Raw genomic sequence first — 19,771 nt, forward strand, 5'->3', positions numbered from 1 at the left:
TCCTGGAGGCCCCACTTCCTATCCAGCTCCCTGTTTGTGGCCTGGGAAAGCAGCTGAGGACGGCCCAAAGACTGGACCCTGCACCCACGTGGGAGCCAGGAAGAAGTTCCTGGCTCCTGACTTCGGATTGGCTCAGCTCCGGTTGGCCGATGCAGTCACTTGGGCAGTGAATTTTTTTTTAAATTAAAGATGTATTTATTATTATTGGAAAGTCAGATATATAGAGAGGAGGAGAGACACAAAGGAAGATCTTCCATCCGATGGTTCACTCCCCAAGCGGCCGCAATGGCTGGAGCTGAGCCAATCTGAACCCAGGAGCCAGGAGCTTCTTCTGAGTCTCCCAAGTGGGTGCAGGTTCCCAAGGCTTTGGGCCGTCCTTGAATGCTTTCCCAGGCCACAAGCAGGGAGCTGGATGGGAAGTGGAGCAGCTGGTACTTGAACCAGTTTTCATATGGGATGCTGGTGTCACAGATGGTGGCTTAACCTCCTATGCCTCAACGCTAACCCTACTTTTAACTATTTTATTTTTTTTAATTTATTTATTTTTATTGGAAAGGTAGATATACAGAGAGGAGGCGAGACAGAGAGGAAGATCTTCCATCCGATGATTCACTCCCCAAGTTCTGCAATGGCCGGAGCTGCACTGATCTGAAGCCAGGAACCAGGAACTTCTTCTGGGTCTCTCATGTGGGTGCAGGGTCCCAAGGCTTTGGGCTATCCTCAACTGCTTTCCCAGGCCACAAGTAGGGAGCTGGATGAGAAGTGGAGCTGCCGGGATTAGAACCTGTGTCCATATGGGATCCTGGCACATTCAAGGCGAGAACCTTAATGGCTACTCTATCGCCCCGGGCCCAAGAAATACATTTCTTAAAAAAGTCTGTCTCTGTCTCTCCTCCTCTCTGTGTATCTGACTTTGAAATAAAATAAATCTTAAAAAAAAAAAAAAGTAAAAGAGAAAGAGCCTCTAACAACGCATTTTGAATGGGGCAGCCGAGCAGGTTATGGGTGTTGCAGGTAAGGCGTCAGTTGAACATTGTTGTCCCATGTTGGAGTGCCGGATCGAACACCCACCTCCAGTGTTTGACGCCAGCTTCCTGCTGGTTGCCTACCCTGTTGAGGCCTCAAATAATTGGGTTCCCACTACCCATGTAGGGGACCTGGATGGAGTCCTGGGTTCCTGGCACTTGAGGGCATTTGGGGAGTGAACCAGCAGATGGGAGTTCTGTCTAACTCTGTCTGTGTCTTTCAAAATCTGTATCAATCCACCTGTCCATCAGTGCCCGAGGGAGAGGGAGAGGCTAGACCAGCAGTTCAGGTGCAGGCAATCTGCTGGGTGAGGTTGGTGCTATAGATGGGTGAAGTGGGCCAGTGCAGACTGAAGAGCCGCAGAATCCCAAACGCCTCCCAGGGCGGTTGCCAAGTGTCTCTTTGGAGTTGAGGTTTTCACCTGTTGCTGTGCTCTCTGCAGCGCCCTCTAGTGGGAGGCATGCGTGGAGTAGGGGCAATCCTATTCTACCTGCTGCCAGAGGAGGCCTTTGCTGTGTGTCCCAGATCAATGCGGTGTGAGTGGCTGTGCTGCTTGCTTGGGGTGAGCAGCAGTTTTCAGAGTTGGCGTATGGTTTTTTTGTTTTTTGTTTTTTTGTTTTTTGTTTGTTTTGTTTTTTGTTCTTTCCACTTGGTGAGGAGAACAGCGTGTCCTAGCCTGGGACTCAGGGGAGTGGCTGGTACCACCTCCACTCTAAATCACGAGCGAGAACTAAATGTCTGTTGTTGTAAAGCCATTCAGCCTTTAGAAATATTGATTTGTTTTGTTGGGAAGGCAGAGAGGTGGAGATAGAGATCTCCTGTGTTCTGGTTTACTCCTTAGTTGCCCACAGCAACTAGGGGACTGTGCTAGAATGAAGCTTGGAGCCTGGGACTCAGGCTGGGTCTCCTATACTGACGGCAGCCATCACTGCTGCCTCTGTGTGCCACTAGCAAGAAGCTGGACTCAGAGGCGGAGCCAGAACTGGAACCAACACACGCCAATATGATACATAGATACTTCAACTGCTATCCTAACCAAGGTGCCACGTGTCTGCCTCCCCCAGTGGGGAGTCAGCCCTGACTTTACCAGTCAGAGCAAGAGAGCAACTTTCTTATTTTTTTTTTTAAGTTTTATTTATGTAAGTCAGTTACAGAGAGATGGGGAAGGGAGGAGGAGAGAGAGGGAGAGAGTTTACATCTACTGGTTCACTCTCCAACTGGCTACAACGGCCAGAGCTCAGCCGTTATAGTCCAAAGTTGGGAGCCAGGAGCCTCTCCCAGGTCTCCCACGCGAGTGCAGGATCCCAAGGCCTTGGGCCATCCTCAGCTGCCTTCCTAGGCCACAGGCAGGGAGCTGGATGGGAAGTAGAGCAGCCAGGACATGAACCGGCACCAATATGGGATCCTGGCGTGTGCAAGGCAAAGACTTTAGCCACTAGGCTACCACACTGGGCTCAAGAGAGCAGTTTTTACTGTGAGTTTTAGGAGCATGTCTGGTGCTAAGGCTGAGAGTACAGGTGCTTTGCTGCCTTGGTTCATCCTTGGTGGGTGTTGGCAGTCCCTACCAAAATGGAAGATGCAGATGGCTGTGATAAAAAAAGCAGAACATGTGGGCAAGGGTGTGAGAAACTGGAGCTCTTGCGCCTTGCGAGTGGGAATGTAAAATGATCCAGCCGCTTTGGAAGACAGATGGTTTCGGAACAGCTTGGACATGGTGGTGGGTGTTGCAGGACACCAGGTGAAGCCTGTGCCTCAGACACCCACATCCCACATCCCAGCACTGGTTCGAGTCCCAGCTGCACTGTTTTGATCCAACTCTCTGCTCGGTCGCCTGGGAAGAAGTGCAGGAGGGCCCAGGTGCTTCTTTTTAGTTTTTTAAAAGCTGATTTTAAAAAAAAGATTTATTGGGCCCAGCGGTGTGGCCTAGCTAAAGTCCTCGCCTTGAACGCACCGGGATCCCATATGGGCACCGGTTCTAATCCTGGCTGCTCCACTTCCCATCCAGCTCCCTGCTTGTGGCCTGGGAAAGCAGTCGAGGATGGTCCAAGGCATTGGGACCCTGCACCCGCGTGGGAGACCCAGAAGAGGTTCCTGGTTCCCGGCATTGGATCGGCATGCACCGGCCCGTTGCGGCTCACTTGGGGAGTGAATCATCAGACGGAAGATCTTCCTCTCTGTCTCTCCTCCTCTCTGTATATATGACTTTGTAATAAAAACAAATAAATCTCTAAAAAAATAATAAAGAGATTTATTTATTTTATTGGAAAGGCAGATATAAAGAGAGGAGGAGAGACAGAAAGGAAGATCTTCACTCCCCAAGTGACCACAACGGCTGGAGCTGAGCCGATCTGAAACCGGAGCCAGGAGCTTCTTGCGCGAGTGCAGGGTTCCAAGACTTTGGGCTGTCCTCGACTGCTTTCCCAGGCCACAAGCAGGGAGCTGGATGGGAAGCGGGTATGCCGGGATTAGAACCAGCGCCCATATGGGATCCCGGCATATGCAAGGCAAGGACTTTAGCCACTACGCTATCGCGCTGTGCCTGAGCCAGGAGTCTTTAATGGGTCTCCCAGGTGGATGCAGGGTCCCTAGGACTTGGGTCATCTTTCATGCCTCCCGTGTAAAAAGTAAGGAGCTGGATGGACCTGGAGCAGCCTAGACAAGATCCAGCACGCATATGGGATGCCAGAGCCACAGGGTGGAGGATTAGCTGATAGAGCTGCTACTCTGGCCCTCTTTGGATTCTTTTTACCGATGTGAAAGACCCAGCTGCAGTGCCTGGCTCCTGGCTTCAGTCTGGCCCAGTCCTGCTTAGTGAAGGCATTTAAAGAGTGAATTTATAGGTGAAAGATTCATGCTCTCTTTCTTTGTCATTCTCTCTGTTTTCCAAATCAATAAGTCGATAAATCAATCGATTTTTTTAAAGGTCACTCCTAGTTGCTATATGACCTAGAGTTCCAGTAACTGGTGTGTACCCAAGAGAATTAAGACCATAACAGGGAGTTTTGAAATGTTCAAAATGGAAAGTGTGCGTTACCCTTTTAAGTCCATTTTCCCACAGACTTTAGAGATTTGCTTATTTTTATTGAAAATTCAGATTTACAGAGAAGAGAGACAGAGGAGGGTCTTCCAACTGCTGGTTCATTCTCCTAGCGGCCACAGTGGCCAGGGTTGAGCTGATCCAGTGCCAGGAGCTTTCTCTCGGTCTCCTACATATATATATATAGTAGTCCTTGACTACTTCCCCAGGCCACAAGCAGGGAGCTGGATGGGAAGCAGGGCCGGCTGGGGCTGAGCCGATCCGAAGCCAGGAGCCAGTGACATTTTAAAGCAAATCCTATTTGATGATATCAGCATCTTCTCACCCAGGGGCTTCTTTGCTTATTATTTTGTCTTGTGGGTTAATGGCCTTGCTTTTTTGTTTAATAATGACATGAAAAGGTTTATTTATTTAAAAGGCAAGACAGCCAGAGAGAGTTGCAATCTGCCAGTTCACTCTCCAGTTGCCTGTAATAGCCAGGGCTGGGGTAGGGCTCACTTCGGGACTGGCAGCTCACTCTCAGTCTCCCAGGAACTCAGGCACTGGGCCCATCCCCTCTGCCTCCTGGAGAGGTGGCGGAGTGAGGGACGGGCAGCCATGCCTCGGGAATGGTGAGAAACAGAAGGTTAGAATGAGGCAGATTGTGTCCGGAGGGTGGCCTGTGGTGGCTTCTCTCCTCCCTCCAGCTCTCGTCCTCCACATTGCCTCCCTCTCTATGGTTAGGAGAGCTGGAGCGAGGACTGGCGAAGGTCCTGGAGGTCCAGATTAGCGCCTCCCATTTCCCCCACGTTCAGGTCGCTCCAGAAAAGGTCAAGGGCAGGCAGGACTCTTGGGGGCAGTCCCTGGGGTCTGCACCTCCCCTCATCCCCCAGGGCGAGTTGGCAGTGCACTCCATCAGAGCAGCCATGATGGGCCACCAGTTCTCTTCCCTGATTTAGCTAACCTTCCTGTTCCCTCACTTGTTGGGGGGGTGTCCCCCAGGACTCGGTGCTTGCCCCTCTCTTTCTTTTCTTTTTTTTTTTTTTTGAAGATTTATTTACTTTTATTACAAAGTAAGATGTACAGAGAGGAGGAGAGACAGAGAGGAAGATCTTCCATCCAATGATTCACTCCCCAAGTGAGCGCAACGGCCGGTGCGTGCTGATCCGAAGCCGGGAACCAGGAACCTCTTCTGGGTCTCCCACGTGGGTGCAGGGTCCCAAAGCATTGGGCCGTCCTCAACTGCTTTCCCAAGCCACAAGCAGGGAACTGGATGGGAAGTGGGGCTGCCGGGATTAGAACCGATGCCCCGCGTTCAAGGTGAGGACTTTAGCCACTAGGCCACGCCACTGGGCCTGGGCCCCAGCATCTCTTCAAAGTGCCAGGCAACCTCGGGAGAGCTCCTCTTGGAGATGTGTTCCCAAGAAATGACCATTTTCCTATCCATCCAGTTACCTCTGTTCTGCACCCTTTGTTTAAAGATGTATTTTGTTTATTTGAAAGGTCAGATTACAGGGTCCGATGTGGTAGCCTAGTGGCTAAAGTCTCTGCCTTGCACACACCAGGATTCCATGTGAGTGCTGGTTCATGTCCTGGCTGCTCTATTTCCCATCCAGCTCTCTGCCTGTGGCCTGGAAAAGCAGTCAAGGACGGCCCAAAGCCTTGGGACCCTGCACCCGCGTGGAGACTTTGATGAGGCTCCTGGCTCCTGGCTTCGGATCGGCTTAACTCCAGGTCTTGTGGCCGCTTGGGGAGTGAATTAGCGGACGGAAGATCTTCCTCTCTGTCTCTCCTTTCTGCATATCTGACTTTCTGATAAAAATATATAAATCTTTAAAAAAAGACAGATTTACAGAGAGAGGGAGAGAGAGAGAGAGAGATCTTTCACCTGCTGGTTCACTCTCCAAATGGCTGCAATGGTTGGGGCTGGGGCTGGACCAGGCCAGAACAGGGTTTTTCAGGTACTCCCGTGTGGGTGGTAGGAACCCCAAGCACTTGAGCCATCACCAATGCAAGTGGGAGTCAGGAGCCAGAACTGGGGTTCAAACCCATCCCCTATGACGGGGGACACAGGCAGCTTAACTGCTACGCCAGACCCCTGTCCCAGAAGCTGTGCTCTCAGCAGGTCTTCTCAGGGTGACTTCCCATTCCTGCGGAACGTGAATCCTTGGATCCTCAGCCTGGCCCGATTCCTGACTCTGCCCAGCCAGCCTGCTGGGCTGCCCTGGTTGCCCTCTCTGCCCTGGCCCTCTCCCCACCACTCCCAAGTGTGCTCTGCTCACCCCGTTTCTTGACCCTCTTGCATCATTTGGCTCCAGTCCGACTGCAGCTCTTCCCTGCCTGTTGCTGGATTCTGAGCACACTCAGGCTTGGCCTGGGCTAGGCCTGGCTTGTGCTCCTTGCCTTTGTGTCTGAGGGTTCCAGGTTCCTCAGTCCCCAGCACCACCGTGTGGGCACACACAGCTGGTGCTCGGGTCCAGACCCCCGGCTCTAGCTGGCCCGGGAGGCACTTGAGTCAATCTCTTTTTCCTGCTCCTGGGGGAGGGGCCTGTGGACCGTTCTGGAAAGCCCTTGAAGGTGGGAACTGGCCTCCCAGACTGCAGAAGCCACTCAGCCTCCTCCCTGGTTCACCCTCTCTGGACATCTCCTACATTACTGTTTCAGGCGTCTCCCCTGCAGACTTCCTCACACCCCGCTTTGGGCCCTGCCATTCCCGGGGAGTCCCTGCCTCGTTGCTTGCTCTCTGTCCCGCCCACACATCTGAGGTTAAAGTGCCTGCGCTTCGGGCTTTTATCTCTTCTCCAGGTTCTTCACCCAGCTAATGATTATTCAGGGAACTTAGCTTCCTGTTGTCCCAGATCTGAGGCAGTCTGCTTTAGGGCAAGGTTCTGCTGCTGTCTCGGCCCTGCTGGTCTGAAAAGCTCCCTGTGTGCCTTGATTCCTGCTCACTCTTACAGGAGTCTTGGCGGCGAGGTACCTGGCCGTGGCTGGTGCCATTCACTGCCACTTGCTCTCTCCTACGTCTTTCTACCAGTTTCCTCCCAGGATACATTTCCTCACTTTTTTTTTTTTTTATAATTAAAGATTTATTTATTTGAAAGGCAGAGTTACAGAAAGAGGGTGAGAGACATGTGGAGAGAGAGAGAGAGAGAGAGACCCAGAGAGCGATCCATTTTCTATCTGCTGGTTCATTGCCCAAATCTAAAGCCAGGAGCCAGGAGCTTCTTCCAGGTCTCCCGCCTGAGTGCAGGGGTCCAAGGACTTAGGCCATCCTCTACTGCTTTCCCAGGCACATTAGCAGGGAGCTGGATGGAAAGTGGAGCAGCTGGGACTTGAGCCTGCACCCTCTTCCTCCCTCTCACCCTGGGAGCTGGGCCTGAGCGGCAGGCTGGAGGCTCTGGTTGGGGCCTGTTCAGGTGGGGTGCAGCAGGCTGAGAAGACAGTGAGCTCCACTCTGCTCACAGATTGCATCCTGATGGCTGAGTCGAAGCCACTGCCCTGCGCCGATGGGGACCCCATGGCCGTGGAAGCCCTGCTCCGGGATGTGTTTGCCATTGTGGTGGATGAGGCCATCCGGAAGGGGACCAGCGTCTCTGAGAAGGTGGGTCCCCCTCCGCTCCATCTCCTGTTCCCCTCCTCAGAGATGTCCACTGTCCCCTGTGTGTCCCTGGGGCCCCCATTCTGCTCTGCGTGTGGACAAGGCACCTATTGATGTCTGCCACTCCCTGTTGCTTTAACATGTTCCCAAGCGGCATGCAGTGCTCATCGGGCAGACACTTCCGGGCTCTGCACTGCCCTGTCTTCTCCCAGGTCTGCGAGTGGAAGGAGCCCGGAGAGCTGAAGCAGCTGCTGGACTTGGAGCTCCGGGGTCAGGGCGAGTCGCGGGAGCAGCTGCTGGAGCGCTGCCGCACCGTGATCCGCTACAGCGTGAAGACTGGTGCGGCTCGGGCTTGGCTCAACTCTCTCCTCCTCCCCTTGCCCTGGGGCTCCTGGCAGGAGGGGTCTCTGGGACCCCTGCACCCTGCACCCCACAGCAGCATCCTTGCTGAGCTGCGTGCCTATTTCCTGCTCCCCCTCAGGTCACCCTCGGTTCTTCAACCAGCTCTTCTCGGGGTTGGATCCACACTCCCTGGCTGGGCGTATCATCACCGAGAGCATCAACACCAGCCAGTGAGCCACCCCTCCCACTCGGCTTGCCAGAGGGCTGCGGGGGGGGGGGGGGGAGGGCGGGGATGTCTGGGACGGGGCAAAAAAGCAGGGTGCCTGCCCCTTTCCCTGCACCCCAGGGTCCCTGTTCTCCCAAGCTTTCTCAAGCCTCGGATGTCCCCTATTGCCCCAGCTTGTTCACATTCTTATTTCCTTGCTTCTCGGCATCACCTTGCCTCTTCCCCAACACCTGCTTCCCTCGGCTAACCTGTGGCTCAAGGGCCTCGCCTGGCAGCCCCTACGAGCTTCTTGGCTGGGGTCACCATTCCCTGTGTCGGCAGGTACACGTACGAAATCGCCCCCGTGTTTGTGCTCATGGAAGAGGAGGTGCTGGACAAGCTCCGGGCCCTGGTGGGCTGGACCTCTGGGGATGGGGTCTTCTGCCCTGGTATGTGAGAAGGAGGAGCCTCTTGAAGTGCACCCTCTTCCCTGCCACCTCTTTTTTGTTGTTGTTGTTGACAGCAGCTGGTGGGGAGAGGAGGAGGGGAGATACCTCTTTGTTTTCTCTCTCGCTGGGCCCTGACCAGGCTGGGGAGAAGGCCACCCTGTCCTCTTTGTCCAGACAGGTCCCTGCTTTGCTGGTTGATGGGGAGGAGAGGTCTCCTGGGGCAGCCCACCCACAGCCTTGCATTTGCTGATCCTGGGGCTGGCTGTTCTAGATCCTTGGGAGTTGGTGGACAGGGAGCCAGGCATGCCCGCATCCTTCATCAGGTCCTCTGGTGGTGAAAGGTCGGGGGAATCCTGAGTCATGACGCCTCCCTCTGGTCACCTCCCTCTCCCCGCCACAGGTGGCTCCATCTCTAACATGTACGCCGTGAACCTGGCCCGCTACCAACGCTACCCAGAGTGCAAGCAGAGGGGACTCCGGGCACTGCCGCCCCTGGCCCTCTTCACGTCAGCGGAGGTGGGACTCCTGCTGAGCCTGACACCCTTCAGGCCCTCCTCCCGCCTCATCCTGCCCCCAGGTCAATGGGCATCCTCCCGGTCAGCACCCCCTCACCCCTGTCTTCTGTGGGTGAACTGGGGAGTGTGGTGGGCATAGCCCGTACACTTGCTGCTCAGGCCCAGTAGCCTGGGCGTTTTTCCAGGAGCTTGTTAGAATTTAAGGCTCCAGGGCTCCAGCCAGGCCCTGGCACATCCGAGCCTGCACCTGACTGACAAGCTTGTGTGTAGACGTTGGCATGGCACTGGTCTGTGGGGTGTGTCGCGCGCTTGTACTGGGATATCTCGTCCCCATGATTCCCCACCCCAACCATTTCCTTCTCCATTTGCCACGCCGCCTGGGTGCTCATCTGCCTTCCTCTGCCCTCCCTTTGCAGTGTCACTACTCCATCAGCAAGGGAGCCGCTTTCCTGGGGCTTGGCACTGACAATGTCCGCACGGTCAAGGCTGATGACAGGTGAATGTCTTTCTGACCAACTTGGCACGGCGTGATTTCCTGCTGCCAGGCAGCCCTGCGCTGGCTCCCTGTGCCCTCGCTGAGCCGTGGCTACCCCCTGACCCTGAGGCACCAGGGGCTTCTCTCCCCACTCCATTTTGTTTTTTAGAGGGAAGATGATCCCGGAGGACCTGGAGAGGCAGATCCTGCTGGCCAAGGCTGAGGTGGGTGAGGTGGGAGGGCTGCAGGGGTCCCCGGCTGCCCCTTCTGGAAAGCTTGTCTGCACTGTACCCGCTCAAAATTCTTTCACTTTAAAAAAATATATTTATTTATTTTTATTGGAAAGGCAGATTTACAGAGACAAGGAGACAAAGAGAGAAAGATCGCCATCCACTGTTTCACTCCCCAAATGGCTACAATTGGCCGGACCTAGGCCGGTATAAACTCAGGAGCCAGGAGCTTCTGGTTCCCTCACCCAGGTGCAGGGACCCAAAACTTTGGGCTGTCTTCTGCTTTCCCAGGCTGCAAACAGGGAGCTGGATGGGAAGTGGAGCAGCCACGACATGAACTGGCACCCTTAGAGGAACCTGGCACTTGCAAGAGGAAAATTAACCAATTGAGCCGTCGTGCCATCCTCTTTCTTTTCAACCCCCACGCCCATTTCCCCATGGGTGAGAGAGACACTAGGCTGCTGTCAGGGACTCCTCCGAATTGCAGAGGCAGGCCTGAGTCACAGTGGAGTCCCATGGGGACTGCCTGCATGGAAGGGAAATAGTTGCGGGCGGAGAGTGGGCAAGGGGGGCACCCTGAGTTGGAGGGCTGTGCAAACTGCCACAGTTGTCACGGAAGACCAGCCTTGTACATCTATACAAATTCATTTGAGTTTGAGAGGCAGGTAAACCACTCCAGTGCACGGGTTCGTTTCTTAAATACCTGTAACAGGTGGGAACTGAGCCAGGCCAAAGCTGGCATGTGGGAATTCCATGTGGGTGGCAGGAGCGCAGGTCCTTGGGCCATCTGCCTTCCCGAGTGCATTAGCAGGGAGCTGGGTTAGAAGTGGAGCAGCTGGGACTCATACTGTCACTCCCATATGGGATGTGGGTATTGCAAGCAGAGGCTTAATGCGCTGTACTGTAACACCCACCTCCCCAGCTCTAATACAGTTGTTAAGTACATCTGCCCACTGGTTCAGATTTCCAGTGCTAGAAGTTACCACAAGTGTGTGAAATTCTGTGTTGGAGATTTTGCCTGGAATCATTCAAGTGTAACTTAAAAAAAAAATCCTAACGTGAAATACTTAGGTGAAATGCAAAATAGAGTGGGCACTATGAACACCTTTCTGTTACCTAGACTGTTTTTTCATTTTATTTTTTATTGGAAAAGTAGATCTACAGAGAAATGGAGAGAAAGATCTTCCATCCACTGGTTCACTCCCCATATGGCCACAAGGGCTGGAGCTGAGCTGATGGAAGCCAGGAGCCTCCCATACTTGCAGAGTCCCAAGGACTCGGGCCATCCTCCACTGCCTTCTCAGACCATAAGCAGGGACCTGGATTGGAAGTGGAGCAGCCAGGACATGCACTGGCACTCATGTGGGATGCCAGTGCTTGTAGGAGGAAGATTAACCAATTGAGCCACCATGCCAGGCCCCCATCTCGCCCTTCCCTCACTTCCTATTATCTAGGATGCAGTGAGCTTACTGATGGATGAATGGTGCCTCTGAATGAATGGCAGGAAGGCCAGCAGTTAGAACAGCAGGGTTTGTCTCTTCAAGTTTCTTTCTTTCTTTTTTTTTTTTCAGATTTTGTTTATGTATTTATATTGGAAAAGCAGATACACAGGGAGAAGGAGATACAGTTAAAAATATTTCTTTTTTTAAAGACTTGTTTATTCTTATAGGAAAGTCAGATATGCAGAGAGGAGGCGAGACAGAGAGAAAGATCTTCTGTCAGCTGATTTACTACTCCCCCAAGTGGCCACAATGGTCGGAGCTGGGCCGATCTGAAGCCAGGAGCCAGGAGTGTCTTCTGGGTCTCCCATGCAGGTGCAGGGTCCCATGGCTTTGGGTTGTCTTCTGCTGATTTCCCAGGCCACAAGGAGGGAAGCGGAAGGGAAGCGGGGCCTCTGGGATACAAACTGGCATCCAAATGGGATGTCGGTGGATGCAAGGTGAGGATCTAGCCATAGGCCGCTGTGCTGGGCCCCAGGGTTTCACTCTATCTACTGCTTTTCGATGGTAGCTTTATTGAGATGTGATTTTCCTGACACGCAGCTCCCGCATGTGGAGCGGGCAGTCTGGTGGCCTTTTGCGTATCCATGGAGTTGTGCAGGCATGACCATGGTCAGCGCCAGACTATTTTTATCAGCCCCAAGGTGTCCTTGTCCTCCCGAGCCCTTGCTCTCCAGTTCTCCCCAACCTCCCATGTCCTGGCATCCCACTATCCGTTCCTTGTCTCTGTGGGCCTGCCTGTTGGAGTCATACGATAAACAATCAACAGCTTTTACATGGCTTTGTGGCTCCAAGGTTCACCCATGGATCAAGGGTCAGCGTTTTATCCCTGACAGTGGGACATGAAGCCCTGTGTTCTGTGGTACCCCAGAGTACTTGTCCGTTCAATAAGCTGGCAGGTGGGCCCGGTGCAGTAGCCTAGTGGCTAATGTACTTGCCTTGCGTGTGCCAGGATCCCATATGGGTGCCAGTTTGTGTCCTGGTGGCCCTGCTGCCCATTCAGCTCCCTGCTTGTGGCCTGGGAAAACATCAGAGGATGCTTAAAAAAAAAAGACCTATACCTTGACTATCATGGGAAAAGTAAGGGAAGACTGGAAATAAAGAGGGAAAAGAAAAAACAAACTGGCAGGTGTTCAGGTGGTTTGCTTATTTTGGCTTCTGGAGGGTCACTGTGCATGCAGAGTGCCGTGGAAATCCACGTTTTTCAGTTTTCTGAGTTGTATATGTGAGAGCAGGACTGCTGGGTGAAATGGAGCTCTGGCTTCGTATTATTTATTTTTAAAGATTTATTTATTTATCTGAAAAGCAGAGTTACGGAGAGAGAGAGAGGTCTGCCATCTGATGTCATCTCCCATCTGCCAAAGGTCAGATATAAGTTGGTCCGACGCCAGGAGCCAGGAGCTTTTTTTTTGGCGGGGGTCCCATATGGGTTAAGGGGACCAAGCACCTTCACCATTTTTTACTGCTTTCCTGGGTGCATTAGCAGAGAGCTAGATCCAAACTGGAGCAGCCGGGACTCAAACTGGTGTCTCTGCAGGATGCCATGCATGCTGCAGCTGGCAGCTTTACTCACTGTGCCACAATGCTGGCCCCTATTTACTTATTTTAAGAGGTTTATTTATTTATTTGTTTTAAAGAGTTACAAAGGAGAGACAGAGCTTCCATCTACTGATTTACTCTCTATACAACCCCAGCAGCTAGGGTTGGTCCAGGTTGAGCCAGGAGCTGGTAGCTTCATCTGAGTCTCCCAAACACTTAGACCATTTTCCACTGCATCTACACTGCCAGAGATAGGAAGCTGGAGTAGCCGGGACACAAAGCATTTAGGATGCCAGCACTGCAGATGGTGGCTTTACTCACTACGTCACAATGCCAGCTCCTAACCTATCTCTTGTTAATATTCATTTATTTGAAAGGAAGAGTTACAAAGAGAGAAGGAGAGACATAAAACAAGACCTTCCCCTGCTGTTTCACTCCCCACATGGTCATAAGTGGGTGGGAGATCTATAGTGGGCTGGGTCAAGGTCCAAGAGCCTTGGGAACTCCAATCAGGTCTCCCATTCCAGGGACCCAAGTATTTGTCCCATCTGCTGCTGCTTCCCCAGGTGCATTAGCAGGGAGCCGGGGCAGAAGCAGAGAAGCCAGGAGTGGAACCAGGACCCATTAGGGGATGCTGGCGTCACAGGTGGCGGCTGCAGTGGCTGTGCCACAGCGCCGGACAACTGTAATACCTTGAACTGCTGCCAAGCTGTTACCCATAGAGGGCGCCCCTATCTTAGCCCCACAGCACTGTGTGAGGGCTCCAGTTTGGCCATGTCATCAGTAGTAGCATTGGCTCCCGCCCCCTCTTGGTGTATCCTCTCAGTGGGTTGTGGGCTCTGGCTGGGTGTGGCTGCATGTCCTTGATGACTCGTGTTGGAGGGTCTTGTCCTGTGCCTCTTTAGGCCTCTTTGGAGGCGTGGCGATGGAGATCCTTTCTCTGTTTTTGCTGCTCATGGAGCTTCCATTTCTAAGGGGAGAAGACTGGCATTCGCTAGTCTAACAATCGTTTCAGGGCCAAAAGATGGGGTTCCACATAGGAAGATTAACCTAGGTGGGAGATGGGGGACTTGGGCAAGGCTTTTTGCAGATGTGATGGGTGGACTGAGACTTAAAGGGTGGTGGACCGGTTTATAAGGACACACTAAGCTCGCGTAAGTGCCCCAGAATTGAAGATGTGGAGTGGCTCCACTCCCCACTAATAGCCTTGCTCCTGCAGGGGTCCTTGTTGAAGGGGGGCTTTTGCTGCCAGTCCTGGGGCACTGTGTCTGTGTTCTTGGCAAAGGAGCCAAGGATGCTGAACTATGCAGTGGACAGGGACGGTTGCAGTCATCCTGCCCCCGCCCCCCATACCCTTAGGGCCCCATTGGGGAGTCTGCTGCCAGTGTGTATGGCATGCAGATTATCGGCTCAGCCACTGTCACACACCTGGGTCAGTCCTAGCAAGTGTGTTTTCACAGTGTTGGGTGAGCAGTCTGGGAACACCTTTCTTCTGCAGAACTGAAACCCAACACCCACGAGACAGCAGCTCTCTGCTCCGCTGCTCCAGGCCCCGCCAAGCGCAGGTTTACTTTCTGTCTCCGTGAATTTGATGACAGTTGCTTTCTGTATATCCTGATTTTCGGAAGAGCCAGTAACCTGGCTTGGGTTCTTTGAATGTTTGGTTGAATTTATCAATGAAGCGTTTGAGCATGGGCTTTTTTTGTTGTTTTGTTTTTTTGTTTTTGGTAAAGATTTATTGATTTACGTGAAAGAATTGCAAATTGAAAGGGAGAGAGCCACAGATCAACCAATTTAGTGGTAATTTTCTTTGAAAGATTTATTTATTTAAAAGGCAGAGTAAGGAGCCTGGCATGGTAGCCTAGTGGCTAAAATCTTCGCCTTGAATGTGTCGGGTTCCCATATGGGTGCCGGTTCTAATCCTGGCAGCCCCGCTTGCCATGCAGCTCCCTACTTGTGGCCTGGGAAAGCAGCCGAGGACAGCCCAAACCCTTGGGACCCTGAACCCGCATGGGAGACCTGGAGGAGGTTCATGGCTTCTGGTTTTGCATCGGCACGGCACCAGCCATTGTGGCTACTTGGGGAGTGAATCAGTGAATTGGAAGATCTTCCTCTCTGTGGCTCCTTCTCTCTGTATATCTGACTTTCCAATAAAAACAAAGAAATCTTAAAAAAAAAAAAAAAGAGTTACAGAGAAGAGGGAGAGAGATATCTAATTATAGTTTTTAAATTTTGGATTCAGTTTCTCTGTGTTTATGCTGTTCAAATTTTTTTTCTGTAACACTTTTCTGTCCCAGTAACACGTTACTTTTTTATTTTTGAAAGCACTGAGACAACACAACTAGACAGTTCTGGGTTTGAATCCCTTTTCTGGAGTTTCTGCTTGGAGCTCTAGCTCCCAGGATACCTGTCTGAACATGAAACCTGCCTGGGATGTTAGCCTGGGCTGGCTCAGGCAGAGAGCTTGGGGCTGGTGCTTTTGTTCATCTAATTAGTTTACTTAAAAAATTTTATTTATTTTTACTGGGAAGGCAGATTTACAGAGACAGGAGATACAGAGAAATCTTCCATCCACTTATTCCTCAAATGGCTGCCAGTCTGAAGCCAGGAGCCTCCTCTGGGTCTCCCATGCTGGTGCAGAGTCCCAAGGACCTGGGCTATCTTCTACACCCCAGGCCACAAGCAGGGAGCTGGACCGGAAGTGGAGTAGCTGGAATAAAAAACGGCACTCACATGGGATGCCATGCTTGAAGGTGGAGGATTAGCCAGTTGAGCCATTGCGCCATCCCCTAATTAGTTTATGTGAGAAGCCAAGAAACCGAGAGGGACCGATGGAGAGAGCTCCCTTCTGCCAGCCCACTCCCCAAATGCCACAATAGCTGGGGCCTGGCCAGGCTGAAGTGAAGAGTTGGGAACTCAGTCCTGGTATCCCCTGTGGGTGTGGGGGAACCCCAACTTCTCAGGCTCTCAGCTGCTGCCTCCCAGGGTGCACCTGAGCAGGAAGGCTGGGATCAGCAAGGGAGCTGGGACTGGAATCCATGTAGTCGGGCGTGGGGTGCCAGTGTCCGCACTGGCCACTCAGCCACTTACCCAAACTCGTGCTCCCTCCCAGGAGCTTTGGAAACAACCCTGTCACCTCCTTTTCTTGCAATAGGGAGCCGTGCCATTCTTGGTCAATGCCACTTGCGGCACCACCGTGCTGGGGGCCTTTGACCCGCTGGAGGCGATTGCCGACGTGTGCCAGCGTCACGGGCTGTGGCTGCACGTGGATGTGAGTGGGACTGGGGCGGGGTGGGGCATGCTGAGTCAAAGCCAAGGCCTGTGTTGTTCCTTCCCGCTGTGCAGGCCGCCTGGGGTGGGAGCGTGCTGCTGTCACGGACACACAGGCATCTCCTGGAGGGGATCCACAGGTGCACACGGCCACTTCTCCCAGACCCCTTCAGAGATGGATGAGGCTGGGGGAAGGAGGCTGGTGGGTGGGTGGGACGGGGACGGGTTGGTGTGGGGTGGGATGTGGTGGGGACTGGAGACTTGGTTCCTTAGGGCTGGGAGGTCCAGACTGTGAGCGGGGGGGCCTGGGGAGGAGAGGGTGCCACTGAAGCAAGGACTGTGCCTCACCCAGGGCTGATTCAGTGGCCTGGAACCCCCACAAGCTCCTGGGAGCCGGCCTGCAGTGCTCTGCCCTCCTGCTCCGGGACACCTCGGTAGGTGGGGCCCAGCCCTGGTCTTCCCCCTACCCTAGCACCCCCCCACACACACACCAGGCTGTCTTCTTCCCTGTCCCTCCCCAACCTGTAGAGGGCTCCAGGTTTTAGCTGTTCTCTGTACTGCTCCTTTGCTGCTCCCCTAATTCCATGACCCACCCTCCCTCCTTACATCCCCTATCTGAAGCTGCAGTTGGAATGATCCTGGACCTAAGTCAGGGTGCTGGGTAGCAGGGTGAGTGGGGAGGACCAGAGTAAGGGTCTGGGGCAGGTGGTGGTTGCCCTCCCTCCAACTCCCCTTCCCCCCGGGCCAGGATGGGCCAGGATGGGCCAGGATGGGCTCTGACTGGCTGCTGGCTGCCCTTCTGCACAGAACCTGTTGAAACGCTGCCATGGCTCCCAGGCCAGCTACCTCTTCCAGCAGGATAAGTTCTACGATGTGGCCCTGGACACAGGCGACAAGGTGGTGCAGTGTGGCCGCCGAGTCGACTGTCTCAAGCTGTGGCTCATGTGGAAGGCCCAGGGTGACCAGGGCCTGGAGCTGCGAGTGGACCGCGCCTTCACCCTGGCTCGGTGAGGTGTGGGGACTGTCCCCCAGGCTCTTCTCCTACACTGCAGGGTGCCTTCCTGTGTGTCCATTGGTCTGTTCCTCCTCCTCCAGCTGGTAAGTTCTCGCCCTCTCTTCTCAGGTACTTGGTAGAGGAAGTGAAGAAGCGGGAAGGATTTGAACTTATCATGGAGGTAACCAGCAGGGAGTCTCAAGGGGTTCTACTCTGAACTCTCTGCTGGGAAAGTGGGGCTGCAAGATGTATCTCTCTTCCTTCTCCTCCCACATTTTCCCCTTCCTCCTTCACAGCCGGAGTTTCTCAACGTGTGCTTCTGGTTTGTGCCCCTGAGCCTGCGGGGTCAGCAGGGGAGTCCTGATTACGACCAGAGACTGGCCAAGGTGTGTGCACCTGCTCTGCCCTGCTGCACGTGTGGCCGCGCGGCCGTGGGGAGTAAGGCAGACCCCTCCGCCCAGACCTGCTCCATGGGCTGCACCTGGGCCAGCAAAAGAAAGGGGGTCCCCGGTGGGTGGTGGAGATCACTAGGGTAGGGGGGCTGGGAAGCTTGAGCAGGGCCAGAGATAGAGCTGAGAGGCAGAAAGGGCACACACAGGGCCTGCCAAGGCTGTTGGGGACCAAAAACGAGGAAGGCCGCCCCCCTGCAGGCACACAGCTAGATCATGAGCTTCAGGATAGACCGACCAGTGCCAGGGGCAATGCAGATGATATGGAAGGATAGGAATTCAGGTCTTGCCCCCTTTAGCAGTTGCCATTTTGGAAAGCAATTGTCTGTGCAGAGCCAGCGTGTGCCAGACAGTCTGAGACATGACTCCTTCCCACCCCCCTTTTGCAGGTGGCACCCATCCTGAAGGAGCGCATGGTGAAGGCGGGCTCCATGATGATTGGCTACCAGCCGCACGGGGGCCAGGCCAACTTCTTCCGTGTGATCGTGGCCAACCCCGCGCTCACCCGCGCGGACCTGGACTTCCTGCTGGATGAGCTGCAGCGGTTGGGCAGCGACCTGTGAACCTCTGCCTCCTACTGCCGGCTGGCTTTGGCCTGACCTCAACCCCGGCAGGCCTGTGGGTTCTGCACAGCCCTGCTGCTCCACAGCGGCCAGCAGCAAGGGGCGTGGGTTGGCCACAGTGTCTACATCCGTTAATGCTCCTCCCTAAGGCTTTGCAATCACGAGAATGGCTTGCCTACACAGTAGTGTGGCCGTATTGTGGAATGTTGTTCTTTACCTGAAATTATAAAGAGGGTTTTATTAATAGAAGATTAATTATAATGTGTCAACGAAGCTGGATATAAAACTTTCTGGTGAAATCTGAGCTGTGTTCAGAAACACATAGGAAAAGACTCCCACAGGAAATGAGCCAAACCATTAGCCAAGTTTCCTAGGATGGGCCAATAGGAAATTAAAAACAAAACCAGTGCCTCTGCTAGCTCCCCTAGGTTATATAATTAGCATAAATGCCTTTGTAATAGGAAAATAATAAAATTAACATTTCAATTATTTTTACATGTTTTAAAGTTTAATATCTTGGGCCTGGTGCCATAGCATAGTTGTTAAAGTCCTCGCCTTGCACGCGCTGGGATCCCATATGGGCACCGGTTTTAATCCCGAAAGCTCCACTTCCCATCCAGCTGACTTCTTGTGGCCTAGGAAAGCAGTCAAGGACGGCCCAAGGCTTTGGGACCCTGCACCCACGTGGGAGACCCGGAGGAGGTTCCTGGCTCCTGGTGTCTTATCGGTGCAGCACCGGCCGTTGCAGCTCACTTTCCAAATAAAAATAAATACATCTTTAAAAATATATAAAGTTTATTACCTTTAGACTGAATCATGGGGAGTTTTTATTTTTTTTTTCCCTAAAAGGGAGGTACCTGGGGCAGTGGGTTAGGCTGCCACTTGGAACATCGTAGGTTGGAGATGTAGATCAAATCTTGGATCCTGCGCGTCTTCCTTTTTTTTTTTTTTTTTAACACCAGCCTCTCTTGACTCTCTTTTTTTTTCATTTAAAGATTTATTTACCCTCATTACAAAGTCAGATATACAGAGGAGGAGAGACAGAGAGGAAGATCCTCCGTCCGATGATTCATTCCCCAAGTGAGCCGCAACGGCCAGTGCTGCACCGATCCAAAGCCGGGAACCAGGAAGCTCCTCCGGGTCTCCCACGCAGGTGCAGGGTTCCAAAGCCTTGGGCCGTCCTTGACTGCTTTCCCAGGCCACAAGCAGGGAGCTGGATGGGAAGTGGAGCTGCCAGGATTAGAACTGGTGCCCACATGGGATCCCGGTATGTTCAAGGCGAAGACCTTAGCTGCTAGATCATGCCGCCGGGCCCTTCTTTGACTCTTGTGTAGAACTTATCACCGAACAATGCTGACCACCGTACACCAGTCCATGAAAACTTAAAACTGGGGGCTTATCTAGCAGGACCAGATCCTAGTACCTGACAGAATGATGGATCAGGAGACAGGTCACATTAGGCAGGGTCGTGACATAAACCAGCACATGAGAGAACCATTTCTGGGGGTAGATTTGTGGGGATGTGTGGGCCAAACCCTATGGGAATACTAGCTCTACTGGTTAACCCAAGAGTTGGGGTGGTGATGGGCTGACCTAGGTGT

The 19,771-nt window shown here is 53.2% G+C and overlaps 1 protein-coding gene across 3 annotated transcripts in view; it reads left to right on the plus strand.

Moving 5' to 3' along the window:
• Positions 1–18,177, plus strand: part of CSAD (cysteine sulfinic acid decarboxylase) — a 27,857-nt gene extending 9,680 nt beyond the window's left edge. Inside the window, exons 2-15 of one of the 3 annotated variants that reach the window (XM_004583187.4) lie at positions 7,507–7,643; positions 7,853–7,979; positions 8,122–8,212; positions 8,530–8,636; positions 9,037–9,152; positions 9,568–9,647; positions 9,796–9,850; positions 16,049–16,165; positions 16,240–16,304; positions 16,517–16,598; positions 16,972–17,171; positions 17,288–17,339; positions 17,455–17,544; positions 17,997–18,177. In XM_004583187.4, the coding sequence (XP_004583244.2) occupies positions 7,518–7,643; positions 7,853–7,979; positions 8,122–8,212; positions 8,530–8,636; positions 9,037–9,152; positions 9,568–9,647; positions 9,796–9,850; positions 16,049–16,165; positions 16,240–16,304; positions 16,517–16,598; positions 16,972–17,171; positions 17,288–17,339; positions 17,455–17,544; positions 17,997–18,170 (1,482 nt within the window). In that variant the 5' untranslated portion in view covers positions 7,507–7,517 and the 3' untranslated portion in view covers positions 18,171–18,177. The other 2 variants (XM_058673801.1, XM_058673802.1) reach the window with 2 other exon arrangements.
• Positions 18,178–19,771: the final 1,594 nt, after the last annotated feature.

The sequence above is a fragment of the Ochotona princeps genome, chromosome 15 (genome assembly GCF_030435755.1).
Source record: "Ochotona princeps isolate mOchPri1 chromosome 15, mOchPri1.hap1, whole genome shotgun sequence".
In the NCBI taxonomy this organism is placed as follows: Eukaryota; Metazoa; Chordata; class Mammalia; order Lagomorpha; family Ochotonidae; genus Ochotona; species Ochotona princeps.